At 35.8% G+C, this 19378-nt stretch overlaps 1 protein-coding gene across 1 annotated transcript; it reads right to left on the bottom strand.

The window, feature by feature from the left end:
- Positions 1-1514: 1514 nt before the first annotated feature.
- Positions 1515-16062, bottom strand: LOC103695852 (exocyst complex component EXO84B-like). The gene is made up of 7 exons (XM_008777276.6): positions 15481-16062; positions 13962-14059; positions 11773-12814; positions 6506-7021; positions 4838-5026; positions 4623-4756; positions 1515-1916 (listed from the first exon to the last, which is right to left on the bottom strand). The coding sequence occupies exons 1-7, from the start codon at positions 15679-15681 to the stop codon at positions 1754-1756; spliced, it is 2343 nt and encodes a 780-aa protein (XP_008775498.3). The 5' UTR covers positions 15682-16062; the 3' UTR covers positions 1515-1753.
- Positions 16063-19378: the final 3316 nt, after the last annotated feature.

The following is a 19378-nucleotide window of genomic DNA, read 5'->3' as shown; positions in this document are numbered from 1 at the left end:
GAAAAAATAGGGTAGCAATCTGGTTGACTTGACCCATGGAACTTATTCTATTAAATAAGAAACTTGACTTGATCCATGGAACTTGTTTACTAAACAAGTTGAATCAAATCACATGGATTAAATAGATTAAGTGGATTTTAAACGACCAATTAAGAGAAATGAATGAAATGCATCTCAATCTACTTAATAAATAGGTTAAGCAGCTCCACAATCTTATACATCACAATCTATTAACACTTTTCGTTAGACAAGATGGATGGAGGAATCACATGAGAATAAAATGTAACTTAGTTATATAATTCATTTTTTTTGAAGAAGCGGTACAGGGATTGATACCCGGCATCTCCACTTCTCAATTTCTTTTTTTGTCCAAAATAAATCCACGTAGCACAAGACCAAAGTTAAGAGAGCCATCAAGTAATTTTTTTTTAAAAAAAAGAAAAAACTTGTATATGTATTGCTTGTGCTTGTCTAAAGAACACCGCCATCCAAGTTGGTAACTTAAAATAAAATTGGTGAGCATTCATCGACTTCCAAAGGTAAGATTTGAGCATAGAGTGACTTTTGATGAACATGAGAAATAGTATAAAATACGATTGCAACCTTCCAATTTCTTTCAATTATATATATATATATATATATATATATATATATATATATATATATATATATATATATATATATATATATATATATATATATATATATATATATATTTTGACCTTTTTGAAAAGACAATATAAATTTTAACAAAAATATAAAAAGAATATAACAAAAGTCAATAGATGTGATAGTAAGAGAACAGCTTTATTTGGTTATCACCGTTCACAGAATCAAATATTATGATCTCAACATGTATGGAGATTTAATTATAAAAGACAATTATTTAACAGAACCGATGGATTAAGTCAGCTGCCCGAATCTTGGTGTTTGTTGTAGCAATTTAGTCAGAATCTGTTAACCAATATCTGGTTCTAGCTCAGACAAGTTAAATCTCTTGCAAGTTTGAGGAATTTAGCTTCAACTCCAGATCAGCTCTGGAATCAAACTAATTTACTTTCTTGGCAATTTTGTTGAATCCATGCTCCCAGCAACCTACTGAAGAACAAAAAGCCAAAAATATCTTTAAAGTTTTACATGCAAAATAACCATTTCTTTTGGAAATCCAACTTGTGCATTTGCACCACTAGCTCCAAGACTGTTGGCACGATTGATTGGTCAATCTGACCCTGGCCATAGATGAACCAAAATTGATATAGCTAGTAAGATGGAGCAAGATATCACTAGTGCATTTAACCATAATAATCTTTTCTCAGAAAACCATAATAATCAAATTATGAAAAATATTGCAATCATTCCTCCAAATTAAAACTTCACACTCAAAATTGAACTGCACATAGACGATACATGTTCGCGCACTGTTAGATCAGCATATGCAAAGTAATACAATTCGCTATGGGGGAAAAAAATAGAAAGAGGAGAGAAAACCCCTAGTCCTCTATTAGTGAGGCATATGACAAATTAAAAATTGATTCCCATGGCCAAAGTGGTGAAAGAATGGTACAGTGTGGAGTCTGGGCTGTATGCTGGCACAATGTTTCACAGACTCAAAACTCCAAGAATAATGATACGAAGATTTCCCTAAACAAGACCGATCATGATCTACTCTAGCGCAAAATGTAACACAAGAAAAAACAAACAAATAAATCATTGCTTATTATACAAGGACCTGTTTACAAAAATAACTGCACACTTAAGTACTCCCATGAGATCTAACTGATGACATAGACTGTGCTGACACAGAGGCAGTTGGGCTGTTGAGTTCCCGATCTCCATTGGCCATTCTAGCTTTGCCACTTATCCTACTTATAGTTTCTTGAGCAATGTCGACGAACCAATCATCACTAGGTAGCACGCTGCACAAAATTCAGATTTTAGTTTGCAGAAGATGGAGCTTGCAAGTTGATTAATAACAGAAAAAGAATCAGGCAAAAACAGAATTGCTTAAACAAATTAATGTAATTGAACAAAAAAAAAGCTATTATAGGATGTTATATAACAGCACAATCAAACTAACAGAGTATTCTACCAAACACCTTTTTTTAGTGAATATGGATTGGTGACCAGTACAAACTTAGAGAAAGAGTTAAAAAATTATTAGTACAGGCAAAATGTGGTAAAATTTGGTACGAGTATATTTGTCTCTTACACAAAAAAGACTAGTATAATCACGTTGCGAGCTATGACTTATGAGGCAAGATTACGAAAACATAAGTTTGGCTCTTTATTTTTTGAAGTGATACATAAGCACCCGTAGTTTAGCCTTAGTTACTGATTTGATCATTCTGGGCCTAATCCATATGAAATTGTATGATTTGTTTGTACAAAAACCACTAAGAGAAAGTCAAGAAAATTTAGTCCATTGTGAATTAAAAGGGTAATTGCAAATACATTTTCAGGAAAAAAAATTAAGAAAAAATTAAGAAAAAGGGTATCCACACCAATCACCATGTGATGGATATCTAGCCCCCCAAAAGAGTTCAAATTCTAATTTAGTAAGTATTACAGATTGATCAATCTATTAGATTTTCAACAGAAAAATTGAATCATTTTAGTCCTGATATCCAACAGTTTAGATAAAATAATCTAGATGATTATATCATATAAGGTCTGCCCAAGCAACATTTGATTACATCAAGAGGTCGCAAGAGTGTGTAAGCTCTTGTTTACAAGTGACTCATTACACCAATGCACACACATCATTATGTGCATCCACGCATCATTACATGTGTCTTAGTATGTGAGGACCCGTACGGGGGGGTGTTGAGTCCCACATCGGTTATTCGTCGAGAAGATCTTAAGTACTTATACAGGACTAAGGAGCCTAAAAAAATACCTTCCGACTAGCTATTTTGGATGAGTCCCGGATTGTTTCAAAAGTCTATCAGAAGAGGGGGGTGCAAGCACATGCACGTGTGTGTGTGAGAGAGAGAGAGTGTGTGTGTTTTGGATTATGCATTTCATTAGACCTTCAGCAGTTAAGCATACATTTTTGGCTATAATGATTACCACGTTAGCTTTTAAATTGGTGTTTATGATTCCATAACACGACCATCCGTTAAAGGGTTACCATTTTGTAGGCACCACCATTGACACACATCTGTGGTTAAGAAGATGTAGACTCCACCACCAAAGAATTAACGAGAAGCATGTGGTTCCGCTCAAATATTTATATAGGTATGGATGTAGCAGAAGCCATATGAAACTGTTAGCATTAATATATGCAGCAAAAGGCATATGAAAATGTCAAACACTAATATATGTAGCATAAGGCATATGAAAATGTGAACAGAAAATCAAGCAAATGCATTAAACAAGTATTCTAAGTTAAGTGATACTTTATGTCGCCCAACATAATGGTCATACTCGAAATATTAGTTTATCTAACTTGGTGTCATACTTTGTAAGGGTGGCAATTTATAGCCCAACCCGCCAACCCAACCCACAACCGACCCCATAGAAGCATGTTCAAGTTTAGTAAAAATGGTTCCAAGTCATAAATAGGTTGACCTTCCCAGGCCCATCTTTAAATGAGTCAGGTTCATGTTTAGACCTCTGACCTGTTTAACCTATTTTGACTATTTAATAATTGGGTCGGATCATGACCTGACCTGTGTAACCCATTTAAGACCCATTAAAACCAACATGCAATCCAACATATTTAACCCATTCAAGACCTGCTTAACCCATTTAAGACCCATTAAAACCATAACTAACCCGTTTAATCCATTTAACTTGTTTCAACAGCTTATTAAATGGGTTATCTGGCTGGGTTGAGGTTATGTGTTTAATAAAAAGGTTATCTTGGGGTCTAGAATTTTAACCCGTTTAATAAATAGCTTGGGTTAGGGTTGACAGGCTTTTGAACTTAGCTACATCCAACCCGACCCAACCTGATTGCCATCCTTAATGCTATGCATGCTGGTCTTTTGCGAATGGCATAGACAAGTTTAAGCACTCTTTCCAACTACGAAAATTACTTTCCCAATATCCCTTCTTTTTGAAGGATTTAGTATCCAAAAAAAAAAAAAATAATGCATATTATGTAACATTAAAAGCTTTTACTGCCAACTGCCAAATCATGTGCAATAAGTTCATCTATGAGATCAAAAAGGTAAAAGAGGATCAGAGATGTAATGATCAACTAATAAGAATGCAGACTGTCTCTAGTTAACTAAAATCATTAAAAAGGCCCAGTTATTGAATAGAGAAAACCTACACACTATGAAAATAGTAGAACTTCTCTTGGAGTTCAGGTTCAAAGATGGAGGGTTGGGGAAGGACCTTAAGTAGTTGCCAAGTAATTGTAAGTTCAAAATGTATATCCATAACAATTCAACTATGTAAAAGATTATAAACCAAAGAAGTTTCAAATATAAGAATAAGTGAACAAATTACTGAAATAGCAAAGCAAGAAACACATTGGTATAGAAGTTCTGTTCATTATTACATACAAATGAAACAACCTACAACTATAAAAATATATGCATAAATTATAGAAATAACAAAGCAAGAAATAGACTATGGGACTTGCAGTTCTGCTCATTTACTACATAGCTTACCTGTCAGGATTCATTCCAGTTGCAGAAAATGCAGCCATAGCTCTATCGATTATGTCAATAATAACTTGATGCACATGCCGGGATAAGAACCGGCCTTGTCCAAAAAGGATTACAAACTGCATATCCAAATAAAACTACAGAGAAAACCAAATAAGTAAATGATGATTATCTTTCAAAAAATATATAAAGAATAATAAAAGATTCAAGTCCTCTACCTGCTGAAGACCAAGGGGACCCAAAGGTCTCGGTCCCTCTTCAATATCCTCCCAGAAGCTCTGATCTTCTGAGAGCCACAATATGACCGTCTCAGTGAGTCTCATCATTAGCAAGGTAGCAAATCTTTCCCTGCCGACAAACATATCTGCAGCTATGCTTGCCATCTGATTAAGTTTTGCATATAGTTCCTGAAAACAATCATCGCAAATGTCATGAGAGCTTGGCAGTTCCAGGCTCCATAATATGCATGTAAGAAATAGTAGGATCCAGTACTTCAGAAACAACACAAACATATGTGCGTGTGCATGCACAACACACACACACTCTCTCTCTCTTATATTCTAGAAAGGGTAGCCAAGAAAGTTGGAAACTTTGACCATGTTATCTATGGACTTACAACTTTGTTTGATGGTTTTCAACTTCAAATTTCCACACAATCTCAACTTATCATATTGACTGAACTTTAAAATGTTACTATCTTTACAACTTTTTGGAGAATACATGGCTATATGATATATGGCATAATGAAAGTTTCAAGAATTTTGTCGCTTAACCTAACAACCACCCTCAATGAGTTGGTGTCAAATTATTAAGCCAATTGTGAGTAAGAGAGGCCTTCAACAGGAGGTTTTACTTTGTTAGTCAAACAGTTACAGGCATATACATACATAAGCAGATCTCCTAGATTCCAAAAAAAATTGAGAATGGTCCCCAAAAGAAAAGACCTTAGGAAATAACCTTAAAAATATCTAGCAAAAGAAAAATTGCAAAATGTAAAATCTTAACAAAACTATCTTAAACCTTCAAAAGGCCTGAATAAGCTTAGTTGCTTTTATAAAGCCTTCTTCCTCTAATTCACTGCTGTGCCTCCTGCCCTATTATAAATATTGCCCCCAATATGCATAATCATTTTCAGGACCTCCCTATCATTCAATGTTACAACACCATCAATCAAATGCACCTTACATGGCAATAGTATCTAGTTATCCTTTCCTCCACTTTTCCAATTAGTAAATATCTGTTTCATTATCTCTTGGCAAACCAAATGTGACTAAACTACACAAATGAATCAAATTATCAGAATATGCTTTGGGTACTCAACTTAGAAATAAAAGACAACTTGAATTGCGAAAGGTTGATTAGCTCAACATAGAGGAGGCAATCATAATGGCTCTTTAACGACGGAGACAGTATTTTATGATGACTATGCTTACATGTCAAAGACAAATTATTTTCTTAGCTAACCACCCACATGAAGAGAAAAAGACACAAGGAAAACTTGAAACTACATCCACCCATAAATAATATATATATATATATATATATAGCCTACTGCTGGAAATTCACGAAATTTCAGCCAATAAAGCATGTCTCTTGCTCTTCTTTTTCTTCTACAGGATGTAACAGTATACAATATCTGGCTCATGCAATGCATAGGCCACAGACCTAGAGCATACTAGTAAAATAATATTATAAATGAGAATGCCAACTTTAATCATTGATGCTGAATGTAATTTAGATCAATCAGTAAAAAAAAGGTTTGTTCAAAAGCAGAAATAACTAAAGATAGAAAAGTTTTAATCGCCAAGTTGGTGTTTAAAGGTGGTTTAGTCCATGAAGGGTAACCTCTCCAGGTTTCATGGGTAGTGAAAAAGCCATCAAAATACCTGAAATATTTGAGAGGGAGCCCACTCTGGCTCCTCAACATTTCCATCCATACTAATGTACATTTCTGCACTCAGATGTGTATCACCATCTTCTGTGAAGATAAGATCGAGTGCGTGCTGCCTACAGAAACTATCTCTCAATCTATCAACAGAGCGCTGAAGCTTTCTTTTCCATTCTCTTTGTTCTGGAATACGATTATGTCTGTCTGAAGTTCTTCTACAAGAATCATCAACACCACCAGCCTGGTAAATGGAGGAAAGCTTCATAGCTGCTCGAGGTAGCAACTCTTCAGCTAGTAAAGATGCATTTGCTAATAAAGCTAATTGTTGTGCTTCAGTTTCTGCAATTCTAACAATTTTATTCCCAGAACCTTCCAGATTTGCCTCATCTTCCATAGAACCTGGTAACGCATTTATGAGCAAATTGATATAGGAATTGAAGACTTTTAAAAGGCCATCCATTGTGGAACCACCCAACTGCATAGTTAGGAGTGGGCCTACATCCTCAAAAAAGTCCTGCAAAAGGGAAGGGAGAATGTAAGTGGAAATGGGTGAAATGGAAAGCTCAAGAACAAGAGAGCACATAAAACGAATAATTAATCACTCATCATAATTTAAAGTTTTAAACATTAAGAATTATATCATAATGACTTAAGCTGCAAAAATATTAACTACCCTGTTAATTGGAGGCCGTTTAGTTACACTAGTTTAAATCCAATACCTATCAGAAAGCTAAATGAAACATACCCTTAGAAACAAAAATATTTACAAGACTAAAGTATTAGTTGTTCTATGAGAAAATTGAAATTCTTATGACGATAAAAAAAGGATTGAGTACTGTAGATTAAGGCATCCAAGGAACTAGCAAGATGCGATATAAGGTCTTAATGCATGCAAAGGTAAAATTGTGATATTTAAGAAATTTCCTCTGTAAAAATGATGCTTAAAACACAAAATGACACTTGGTTAGTAACTACTTTGCGTCCAACTGTCCAAGCATTACTAGCCTCCTTCCCTTCAGAATATATATGAATTATGTGTCTAAGAAGACTATAAAGTGCTAAAGAAGAAAAACTAAAGCATCATAATGTATTTGTATGCATATCAAGGACTTAAGGTATCGTAAGTTGTTCTCATGCCATTACAGTACACAAGCCAAACCTAACTGTACAAATACTTTGGCAGGAAGGGCACACTCTGATATCCAGTCACGTCCAAGGGCATGCATATAGCATGCACAAAACACTATATTTTAACTTTTACCTAGGAAATTCATAACTTCTTTTTTACATATATATTGACATGTGCCATGCAAATTAGCACCGTAAATCATCAAATATGTATCTGTCATCATTTTAACATCTGCGGTTAAAATAATTTGACATACGGATTAGCATTAAATAATCATGCTTAATCATTATAAGCAATAGTGCATTTGTTCATGAAAAAATACAAACTACAATAGCATATAGATGCTCAAACATAAACTAAGCATACAAAATTACAAATTGATACAAAACAATCTTGTTAGTTTTTCAGGCATTATAAACAAATGCATTTAAAATTCCTGAATACTATAAACTTTAAGATACAATATATACATAAGAATATTAGTAAATTGGAAAATAATGCTAAAGTGTAGTCATAATTAGGTAACATCCAACATCAATAAGATACAGCATATTCGACAAAAAAACAACTGTACCAACTGTTTAACCTGTTTCTTCTTCTGAACGGATATTATTTATGTTATCATTCTCTATTCCATTAATATATTTTTTGCATTTTCTTATTCCTGAAACGGTTGAAGGGTGAAAGTGAACTGGATAATATCCATCCAGATCCGTTCTCGGATTTGAGTATGTCCAGATATAGATAAAAATTTAAATATCCGACTAATATCCGTATCCATATCTGTCAAAAAAAAAAATAGATATGGATATGGATAGACAACTATCCGATCCATATCCGAATATCTGATTCTATTTGTAAACCTATTTAATTTTATATAGTATTCATAAACTTTCAAAGAAAATAAATGACCACACTAACATGCTATTAACTTGATCTCCCTTCTACTTAGTAATATCTTCGTGGTCATAAAGTTTTATTATCTGACTTATATTTGTATTTATATCCATATTTTTATTATCCGATTTGCACCCATGTCCGTTTAGAACAAATATGGATATAAATTTTTGCACGCAACTAATATCCATCTTCGTATCTATATTCATCAAACAAAACAAATATGGATATGGATATACCGATACCTAATTCGTATTCGCTCCACTTTCAACCCTACAAAATACTTGACCACAAATTAGCAAAATACATAAACTTGCTGATATCAACAATGGCCAAGTAATCAGTATAAATGAGCATCCTACTGGAATTTGCAAAATTGATGCTTGTATGTGTCCTTGTTGAACCTCAATGCCACTTGTAAGGGTCTGGCATAAATTCAATTCCTCACTAGCCCCATGGTTTAAAAACCAATCTTCTTGCAAGAATCCTTGCATCAATCTGATATTTCACAATAGCATGCTTCAGTAATCATGTTAGGATCTCAAAGTTTCAAAAGATATACAGAAGTAAACAACTCCAAGTTGACCTAAAGATGGTAGTCCCAAAATAATTGTCAATCACAAACAATGTTCACCGTCTCAATACCGGACCTCATACCGGTGCCACACTAGCACAGTATCAGTAAGGTATAGTACAAAATTTTTTGGCATACCGAGTGTCGGAACACCACTTGTATCAGGTACCTGTACTGAACCGGTATGGTACGGTATGCCTTATACTGCCTGGTTCGGGCCAGTACAGCATACCATGATCACAAAGTATCTGACCCCTCTTGTCACATCCAATAAGAGACTTTACGCACTCTAAAAGACAACGCCTCTCCACACGAAAAGTCTATACTCTCCTCCCTCTCCCCACTTTTCTATAACACCATTTGCCACTGATGTCATGCTCACCAAAGTATTTAAAGGAACCTAGTCAGCTGTAAGTTCAGCACAAAACAAGCTTTGCACTCATACACTGAATAGAATAAAGTTATCTGCCACAGACGGTTGGAAATACATTCTCCCAAAGCCCTACCACCATCCCCCACCACCCAAAATCCCCAAGACACATTCTCAAGAGGAAAAACAACACACCATCTAATGCCCAGCATCTGTAGAAATGGTTACGGAGATGTGTCACACCTCCACAATTCTCTGCAAGTGGAACTTAAACTTTTCTAACAACACTCTGGACAAATAAAGACAAAGGCATAGTTCCACCATGGGTTCCTATAAAGATTTGTCATGAGACATAACATCTATGAATCGTCATATTTTTCAATGAAGAAAAAAAAAGGGTAATGGTGTAGTATTTATTATTATAAATTGGGTAATATTTACTATCATATCATTAAAAAAGAAAAGATTGGTCCACATATGAATTTACTGAAAAATCACTTGATCTATGATTAGCAATTTCAAGTGACATAAAGCATGAAAAACCATTTGATTAAACATTTCTTGAGTGCTAAAAAGGAAGAACCTCACCCTGTCCTTTCTATTTGTTGTTTGATCCTTAATTCAATGTTTCTTCAGCTTCAATTTCAGAGAAATAAAGCCATGTTTGGTGGTAAAAGTGTTTGGAGTTTTATCTGGAGGACACAAGGTTATCTCAGAACAACCAGACATAAAGAGAGGTCAGTTAGGTTAGTCCAAACATAGTGATATACATAGCATCAAATTGAATAAACTATTGCTAGATGCTGAAGTACATCAGCTGATACAATTTCATATTAGTCCAATGTAGCTTCAGATATGGCACCCTAGGTTTCACAGCAACAGTATCACCACCACTTTATCAGGATTGCAGTAAAGTACAAATTGTAAATACAACACAAAATTAGGGCTAGAAATGGGCTTGGGCCAGCCCGAAACCCCATCAGGCCGACTTCGGGTCGGGCTTCGCGCTAGGCCCGAAAAAGTTCAAACCAAGTTTGGGCTTAAATATAGAGCCCATTCGTTTCTTGGGTTAGGCTCGGGTATGTCACTAGCTCTGCCCGAGCCTGAGCCTGAGCCCGATCAAGGCCCAAAACAAAGCCTGAATTTAGGCCCGAATCAATTTGATTTTATATGTTGTTATTTAGAGAGAATAATGAGGAAGTAAAGGACAAATTAAAATGGGTTTAGCTAAGAATAGTATATCATATATGATTTACTTGTATTACAGGAGAGAGCCTAATTTTTAACAAGCTCATTTTCTTGTGAAGCAATATTATGAAATATTAAACTTCAATCGGATTTAGTCGGACCTATTTTTAGCCCAAATGAGTAATTCGGATTGTCCCAATTAGGCTCAGGTCTAAGCCCGGCCTGAAGCCGGAAAAAAATATTCGAGCCAGGTTCGGGTAGGGGCATAGCCCGGCCAGGCCCACTTCCAACCCTACACAAAATATAGCTTGACATGGAGATAATCCTCCTGATTTATGCCATATATGAAAAAGATGAGTATTACAATCAAGGTTCGCTGTCTCGATACTGGACCTCGCACCAATACCATTCTATTATAGTATCAGTACGCTCGATACGGAGGCCGGTTTGGCATACCAAGTGTCGATACGCCCCCATACCGTATACTAGTACGATATGGTATGCGCCTGTACTGACCGATACAACAAACCTGAACTACAATGCTTCAATACCATGAGAAAATACAAATATACACTATTTCTCATCAACAGAACAAGAGGAAAAAGAATAAAAAGCAAGAAGAGAATACAAGCACTATAGCCCCACAAAATTTCTTTAACTAGCTTTCCTTTATATCAAAAATCAGCAATAAACAGGGTACTGACTGAAAAGACCATAATTAATTAAGCTGTAAATATGAACAATTAACTTAAAATTGCAAAAAATTAAGTATTAGCAGTTGATTATCGTATATTTACCATGAGACCAAATCTGTGTAATTGAAGAATATTTAACAGGTAATTTGTCCACAAAAGCAAGCTTTCATTAGTTAAACTATAGATTCAAAAAATATTAGAATAAGAGTGTTTTTGTCCAGGAATATTTTTACCATGACCTGAATGCTTAGCTGCTCGGGAGACAATATTTCAATAAACTAGACATGGAAAAAAAAATCTGATGCATCCACATATCATAGTGCAAATGCATATTTCTAGAAAAAATTTAAAAAAATGCGAAATAAAAGCACATATGGGTGTTTGTATCCAAAAACAGAAATATTTTAGTCACCTGAACCATTGAATTGAAACGATGTGCACTGCTCGAGAGTTTAGGCTGGATGCCCATAGTTGTAGCAGAGGTTCTACCAGATGTACGTGTACTAGCTGGTGGATACATAAGTACCCAATCATCGGCAGCTGCTAACGCAGCAGTACTTTCTTCAATTCGCTTTAAATTAGCATCTAGTGCTTGCTCAACACTGGGCCTGAAAAGCTTTAGAAGAACAGAAGAAAGTGATAGCCCACGGGCCTCCAACAAGGAACAATGACCAATAGCTATCTGAACACATTCTGCAGCAGCTCTTAAGCCTCCAGCAGCTGCAGATGAGGCCAATGCATGTCTTTTAACAAGATGTGCAAAAGCCTCTGCTTGCTTTGTAGACCATCTTACCAGTTCAGATGCATATGCTGGCTCATCACCAAAGACCTCTAAAGAGTCACTCACAGCTTGAGCAATGGCAGAAAAAACTTGCTGCGATAGAGCAGCAGTATATGCTCCTCCATATGAACTGCTAGTTGGATGAATAGTTTGCAAGTTATATTGAAGCCGTTGATTATGAGCATTAAGCAGCAAACTATGAGCACGGGGACCATCACCAAGCCTTTTGAGAGCCGAAGCAGCTGCACGAAGTTCGACACCACGAGTAGATGATTGGCAGGCGGCTTCAGCAAGCTGATCAGCTAATTTTTGGCAATGATCTTGAATAGCAGTCCGCAGTGACAAGAGTTGAACAGCAGTTAGAGTTTGGTTTTGTTTTGCTTCTGCAGCTATACGTTCTGCTTCATCCAGGGCATCCAAAGCTTCATCCACTCTCCTCTCAGCTAGCAAAACATCAAGCATATCAGGAAACTCTGCCGACCATTTCTCTATATCTGTAGCCTCTCGGTCTTCAATATTTGATACATCATGCTCTGCAGAACCTTCAGAGCCAGCAGACAAGGAATCAATGTGAACACCTTCAGCTAAACCATGAATTAAAGCTGCCTGAGTAGATAGCAGATTTCTGATGGACAAAAGCTCGCCTTCTAGATCTGATATTTCCTTGGATGTTCTGTAAAAAAGCAAAGTTAAATGTTAAGAGATAAAAATTGCAATAACCAGCCAAAGGAATTATACTCATGACATGATTCAGAAAATAACCTGAAAAATGAAACTTGAACTTTAACCTTAAAGAGGAAGCCATGTCCCATCTATATGAGGTTGGATTTATTGACCAAAATAGATCCTACATGTTTTGAGAGCTTCAATATTTGGCCTGTAACCTAATTCTAATCCTCCGAATTGTGTTGAATTCCTAAAGGTATTTCGGTCTAGAGAAGGGATTGCTGCAATACCTACAAGACTGATTGGCAGGAGGAGAAACCTAGCAGATAAGTTACACTGTTAGAAGGAATGAAATGAAATATGCTTATATAAGGCATCTCATGTTTTTTTTCAAATGACAATAATTAAAATAAAACACTTTCTATAACAATTTAAGTAGTTGAGCTGGCACTTGCAATATAGTGATGCCAAAAAAAACCTTGACATGGTGTATAGTAGATAAATTATGGTGTGGATGGGCACTTCGATCCTTGGCATAAAGAAAGGTTGTAACGATAGATAAAAATTGCATGTCTCTTTAGAAAATTCACCATGATCTTCTCAAAAACTACTTAGAATTGAGTGTCAATGATCATGTAGTGCTACTAGATTTGGCTTCTCCATAAACCCATCCCACCTCGAACCTCACTCTGCCTGAAATTTTGATGTGGCATACAGCATAAAAACTCTCAGAGTTTACCATTGCTATGCCCTTTTATCTATTACTGTTTCATTCATGTAGGATTTTGATATATTTCACCGTCATTTTGTGTTTCATGAGTGCTCATCAACACCTGCCCTATTATTCCTTTGCTTTATCACCCTAACCTTTTGAAATAACATAAATAGGCAACAAGTTGTATGCCAACAATAAGATGATGATGACCAAGTACCATTTTAACATCCAGAAAACACAGTCAGACATTTGCTATGATAGTGTTAATAATTTAGCCATCTGGTTAAAGGAGTAAGAAGCTTCTAATTTAAATTTTTAGCAAGGATGGAATGGTAAAGATAATCTCAAAGAAAAAATTCTATGCATAACATAAGAGATGCTCAAATAAATACTTTCCAATATCAAAATGTTTTCGAGGCTAAACAACATGTTTACATACCTAATAAATGCTGCATAGTTAGCATAAACACTTCTACGCATTTCTTCTGCAGAAGCCTTCTTTAAATCTTGCAGATAAGAGCACAGGTGCCTTATTTCCTGTATGTAATGAATGAAAACGTAAGGTTGTTTACAGCTCTAGCAGTTCATATGAAAACAAGTATCAACTACATATCATACCCATAAATATTCTAACATAAATGCTAAAGCATATACTTGAATGGAAACAAAAGTTTAGCTGAAACAAACTATACAGAGCTTATCAGGCACAAAGTCTTTTGTGATAAAGAACTAACAGCATTTCATATGTATAAACACCACCATTCAGGAAAAGCAGAACATGTACATATACACACATAGACACAAACATATATAGATAATATGTATTTATGCATGCGTGTTTTAATATACAAAGGCAAGAATTTTGACATGTTAGACAATATATGCAATACAAGTAACGATAAAACATGACCATGCCTTAAATAGAGGTAGTTGTGTGGCCCTATTTGGCTGTGCAAATTAAGTATTCATGGTACTACAATACACGACCTATAATATTTAAGGATCAAAAGATTCATCAGAAATGCAAACTGCAATATGCAATAAATACTCCTTTTTTTTTCATATCCATGGTATGATTAATTGCTCTCAGTGGGAAGAGACAATATGGTTTACGAGTGATGACATCATTTCTCTTCCTGAAGTATATATGGTTTTTAAACTTATTTAACTGCAAGATAATTTTACTGGACTAAAGATTTTAGACATCTGAGCTAGACAATCTTCTTTTAAGAGAAAGAACAAAAGAAATCTTATCAAGTTGCTTGTAGGACGTGTTCCAAAGGTGTCTTGCTAAGCAAATGCCATCAGAAAAGCAACAAAAATGGGCATGTCCAAAAATATCCCAATTTTTTAGCATCTTTTAGTGACCATTCTGCCTGCGCATCACATGATCATTGTGATAAGGATCACTACTCTAGACTTCTGACTTGGTTTGTAAGACATTTGGTCAACTTTTCCTCGGACTACTTATCATAGCAAGCATGGTCTCATTCTTTGACCCCTTGAGGTTAATAATTCTAATCACTTGCTGTTATTTCTTTGTTCATTATGGGTGAAAGTTCAGCTTTAAGATCATCGAACATACATTCAGCACCACCCTCTCCCCCTCACTGTCCCTACAAGTTAATCCAATAGTTCCTGCCAGACCACTCCAAGCCATCTCCTTTATAAAAAAAAGAAAGAAGAAGAAGAACTTTGTTTCTTTCACCAGAGAAAGTTCATCGATGGATCAATAGTTCTATTAACATAGAAATATATAAATCGTAGAAAGGTGGCAAAAGAAATTATTCCCACACAAATAATTCATCATTGAGCTTCACTCTGCCATCCCATTAAAAAAGCAATTTTCGCAATCAAAACCAAATTTTTGGAGCTGAAAAACCGAAAAAATCACATCTTCGACCCAAATTCAATCCAGAAACCCATAAAAGCGAACAATAACAGAAAAAAGCAAGGACCTTCTCGTTCATAGTCTGGCATTTAGACTGCACGTACGCATCCGGATCGAAATTATTGGTCTTGAAGATCTTCAACTTATCCACGAGCTGCACCCCGCTCTCCTGGGCGGCCGCCCCATTTGCCGTCTGGTAGAGCCCCGTGGTGGTGACCAGCCCCAAGGGCCCCGACGCCCTAGATCGCGAAGACTTCGCCGAAGCCATCCAACTCTCGATCCAAACAACCAGCACAACCTAATCAAGAAACCCGAGGAGATTTCTTGCTCTCCGATCTCCGCCTCCTGGATTGGATCTCGAAGATAAGAGGAGAAGAGAAGTGAGGGCGATGGGATCGATCCCTCAGCTACGCGTAGCTCCGGTGAGAGGGAATCGATCCGGGGGCGGGGGCATAGCCGAGAGAAAAGAAGGGGAGGCGGTGATGGGATCGCCGACGATCGGATCTCGGTGGCGTTCGCCCGCCTACGCGAAGGCTGCGTGCCAGATGAGACGGTGTCGTCACCTCCCTCAGGCTCCCTGTCTATCAGTATATTATCACCCTCTTTTTTCTAAAGAAAACGGAGAATAGAATCCAATTCGGAACGGGGAACTTTTTATTAATTTTTTTTTTTTTCGTTTTCTTGGCAAAGCCGAGTCAGGCGGAAACGGCTGCCGATGGTGAAACGACATGGGAAACGGGGACTCGGATGATCCGATGTAACGGAAAGATATGATAAGATTGAAAGGAAGTTAATTGTGGGCAACGATATGGATAATCCTTAAATGGTTAACCTTTTCAAATTTTAATAATTAAATGAAGGTTTTTTTTTTTTTTTTTTTTGCATATATCGGCGACCTTTACAAATATAAAGCCCTGAAATCATCATATTTTTTGCATAGATACTTTTTTTGTTAGATTTTTGGTTGAAGACGTTAACGAATAAGCAGGGTATCATTTGACACTATGATTCTTTTACTTAATACCTCTGAAAATTTTATATTCAAATTATACTGAAAAGAGCTATATTTTTATATAAATATTTTAAAATTATTAATGTAAAAAGATAATAAATTTATTTTATATTTAAAACAGTTTCTTTTAACACTGTCAAATAAAAATGTAACAGGAGGGGGTCCATGTAAAAACAAAATGAGAAGTATATGTACAAATAATAATTTTGGACGGGTAAATATACAATAAGTTATATTTGTAAGAATATAGATGTAAAAAAGTTTCTGAAATAAACACTTCTATTTTCTAAAACGAAAGGGTAACTTTGTGAGTGACCAAAAAGGTTTCTTTTATTCTGAACTTTTTTGGTTCGCAGAAAAATTTTCTCTCATCAGAATATTTTTTTCTACAAAATATGATTTCTAAAAATATGATACCTAAAAAAAAATAGTTTTGGCATTTTGGTTAATCATAGAAAAGTGATACATTATAAAATGGTTTATGTTTGGTTGAGCATTTATTTTTCTGAAAAAATTATGTGAAATACCATTATATCCTTAATAAAGGAAAGAACTTGTAGGGTAGTTTTGAAAATAAAATCTCAATTTTTAATATATAAAAAAATAGCTTTTTCATGTTCCTTATGGATTTTTCTTTTTCATGAAACATAGAAATATTATTTCCATAAGAATGCTACTTTTCCATATCTTTTTTTTGAAAACTTCAACCAAATAAGATCTTTTTCTTTGTTTTTTCGTTGACCACACTTCCCTCCATTTTTTTCCACGAATGAAACGAGTCCTCTATGCTCTGTACCAAGAAAAAAAATAATAAAGAAATACGAAATAGGCAAAGAGTAGATTTTTTTCTTTAGATGAATCGAGAGAAGACATATTTAGATATAATATAAAAAAAATATACTTATTTGTACAAAAAAATATGTAAATTTATAAACATACATATGCATATATATGTTTTATCCATGTTTTATATTTAAATAATACTTGAGATATTACTAAAATGGAATACAGGTAATGCACATTAATATAAATGGATGAGAGAAACATGAGGATTTTAATTTGAGAGACGTGCCTAAAAATAAATATTTTTTTAAAATTTTGAGATGCATTTTCTCTCAAGAAAGTACAGAAAGCTTTGCAGTCTGCAAGCCTTGTATGCTGGACTTCAGGGCTTTATGTTATACATGTAGAAGATTGATATAATAGCTAAATAAAAAAATTTATGAAATTTAATAGCATCAATGATTTTTTTTAAGGCTAAGAGGTGCTAAAAGGGCCTTCGTCACGCCCGATGTATTTTACGGGCCAATTCTATTGTTCTACAGAGGGACTCGGCTATAGTTATCAACTGGATTCGGAGGGATCCAAGGGGTAATAGTTGTATCCACCCTTTGCTTCGAAATATCTTAGCAGTGGTGAGGAACGGAGGGGCCTTTCAAGCCAAGCATGTTTTCCGTGAGACTAATGGGGCTACTAACTGGATGGCTGATTATGTAGCCAATCATCCTGATAGTACCCTGTGAGCTGAAGATGAGGAACTGCCCTTGGCACTCTGGGATATTTTATTTTTTGATTTTATTAGATATATCCGTACTCGTTGGGTATAATCCACTCGCCTTAGCAAAAAGAAGAAGAAAAAGAAAAAGAAGAAACAGGGGCTGATACCCTTTCTTCCTTGCCCAAGTGGCAAAGGATGACATTATCGAATCAAGCGTTCGGTGGTTTAGTGATGTCAATGATAAGCAAATTTAGTAACAATAATCCAAGTATTGTGTTGATATAGTACTTATACCATATACCAGTATAGGATATACAAATCCTGTATCATATGAAATTAGTATAATAGGTCTATTACTAGTTGATCCAACTCGGTATTTAAAACTGTAATTGGTTTTGTATGTGCCAGCTTTCATGCTCTTATTAATTGTAATTTGGAAGCAATTTACAAAGTTAATTTTCATGCTCGCACAAAGGTACTTTCTTGTTGTACATGGTTAGTAGTACATATACTAGCTTTTCATGTTCGTATGATAATTCACATGCAATATACAAGCTTGAGATATTCTTTCACAAAATCCATATATAGGTACTACAAGTGTTTCTACTTTTTTTGTAATATTATATGATTTTATTTAGGATACTTTCTAAAGTACATGGTTAGTAGTATATGCACTAGCGTTTGATGCTCGCACTTTAATTTTTATAGGAAAGTACGAGCTTGAGACATGCTTGTACAAATCTATGTATACATATTATAAGTTCTTTTGTCTTATACCATGAGATTCTTGATCATACTAGGGAGCTCTCTGATAATTCATGGTTAGCAGTTTGTTTTCTAGTTTTTTTAGGGTCATGCAACATTTTATAGGCAATATATAAGCTTTAGACATGCTTGTATAAAGCCTACACATCTGCCATAAGTTTTTCTACCTTGTATGATTATTGTTGTAGTTCAAATTTGGCCCAAGGGTGACCACACCGGAGGAGTTGGAGGAGCTGCCGGTCGAGATGGAGAAATGATGTCACCTCCCGTACGTCGGTGTACCTGCACAAAGCCTCACCGGTGTTTCCGGTGAGGGCTCTTCGATGCTTAAGTTAGCGTGGAGTTTATGTTGGCCAAAAAGTCCTTAGGCGTTACTTGATGTGGCTATTTATAGTCCCCGCAGAGGTATCCAAGTGGCGAAGATATAGTATGTCTCATCTGAGAGGAGATGACGCTGGCCAGGTGGCGCGCGGCCACAGCTTGCTTGAGGCACATGGTTTGAGCTGTCCCTGCGCGCAATATGGCGCTGGCATATGTCGCAGGGTATGGCCCTTGTCAGCATGCATGCTGGAGCAGCAAGGCGTAGTCCTTTGTCGACGTGTCTTGGCGTGGCCATCAAGCGAAGCGTGGTGCGGTGAGGTTGTCGCAGGGCATGACCGCAGCGCGTACTAGGCGAGGTTAACTCGGCCA

Source organism: Phoenix dactylifera, chromosome 1, assembly GCF_051530095.1.
Source record: "Phoenix dactylifera cultivar Ajwa chromosome 1, Ajwa_hap1_PhDact_Kaust_v1.1, whole genome shotgun sequence".
NCBI classification, from domain to species: Eukaryota; Viridiplantae; Streptophyta; class Magnoliopsida; order Arecales; family Arecaceae; genus Phoenix; species Phoenix dactylifera.
The sequence above is the reverse complement of the archived record's forward strand: the minus strand, read 5'-3'. Positions and strand labels throughout refer to the sequence as shown.

Bases quoted from the DNA above. Each gene is read 5' to 3' on its own strand.
- LOC103695852 (XM_008777276.6), bottom strand. From the start codon at position 15,681: ATGGCTTCGGCGAAGTCTTCGCGATCTAGGGCGTCGGGGCCCTTGGGG. The intron at 5,027-6,505 runs GTATTTTGATGG...GATTGTTTTCAG, and splicing joins CTCCCTCTCAAATATTTCAG to GAACTATATGCAAAACTTAA. The intron at 4,757-4,837 runs GTAGAGGACTTG...TTTTCTCTGTAG, and splicing joins GTCCCCTTGGTCTTCAGCAG to TTTTATTTGGATATGCAGTT.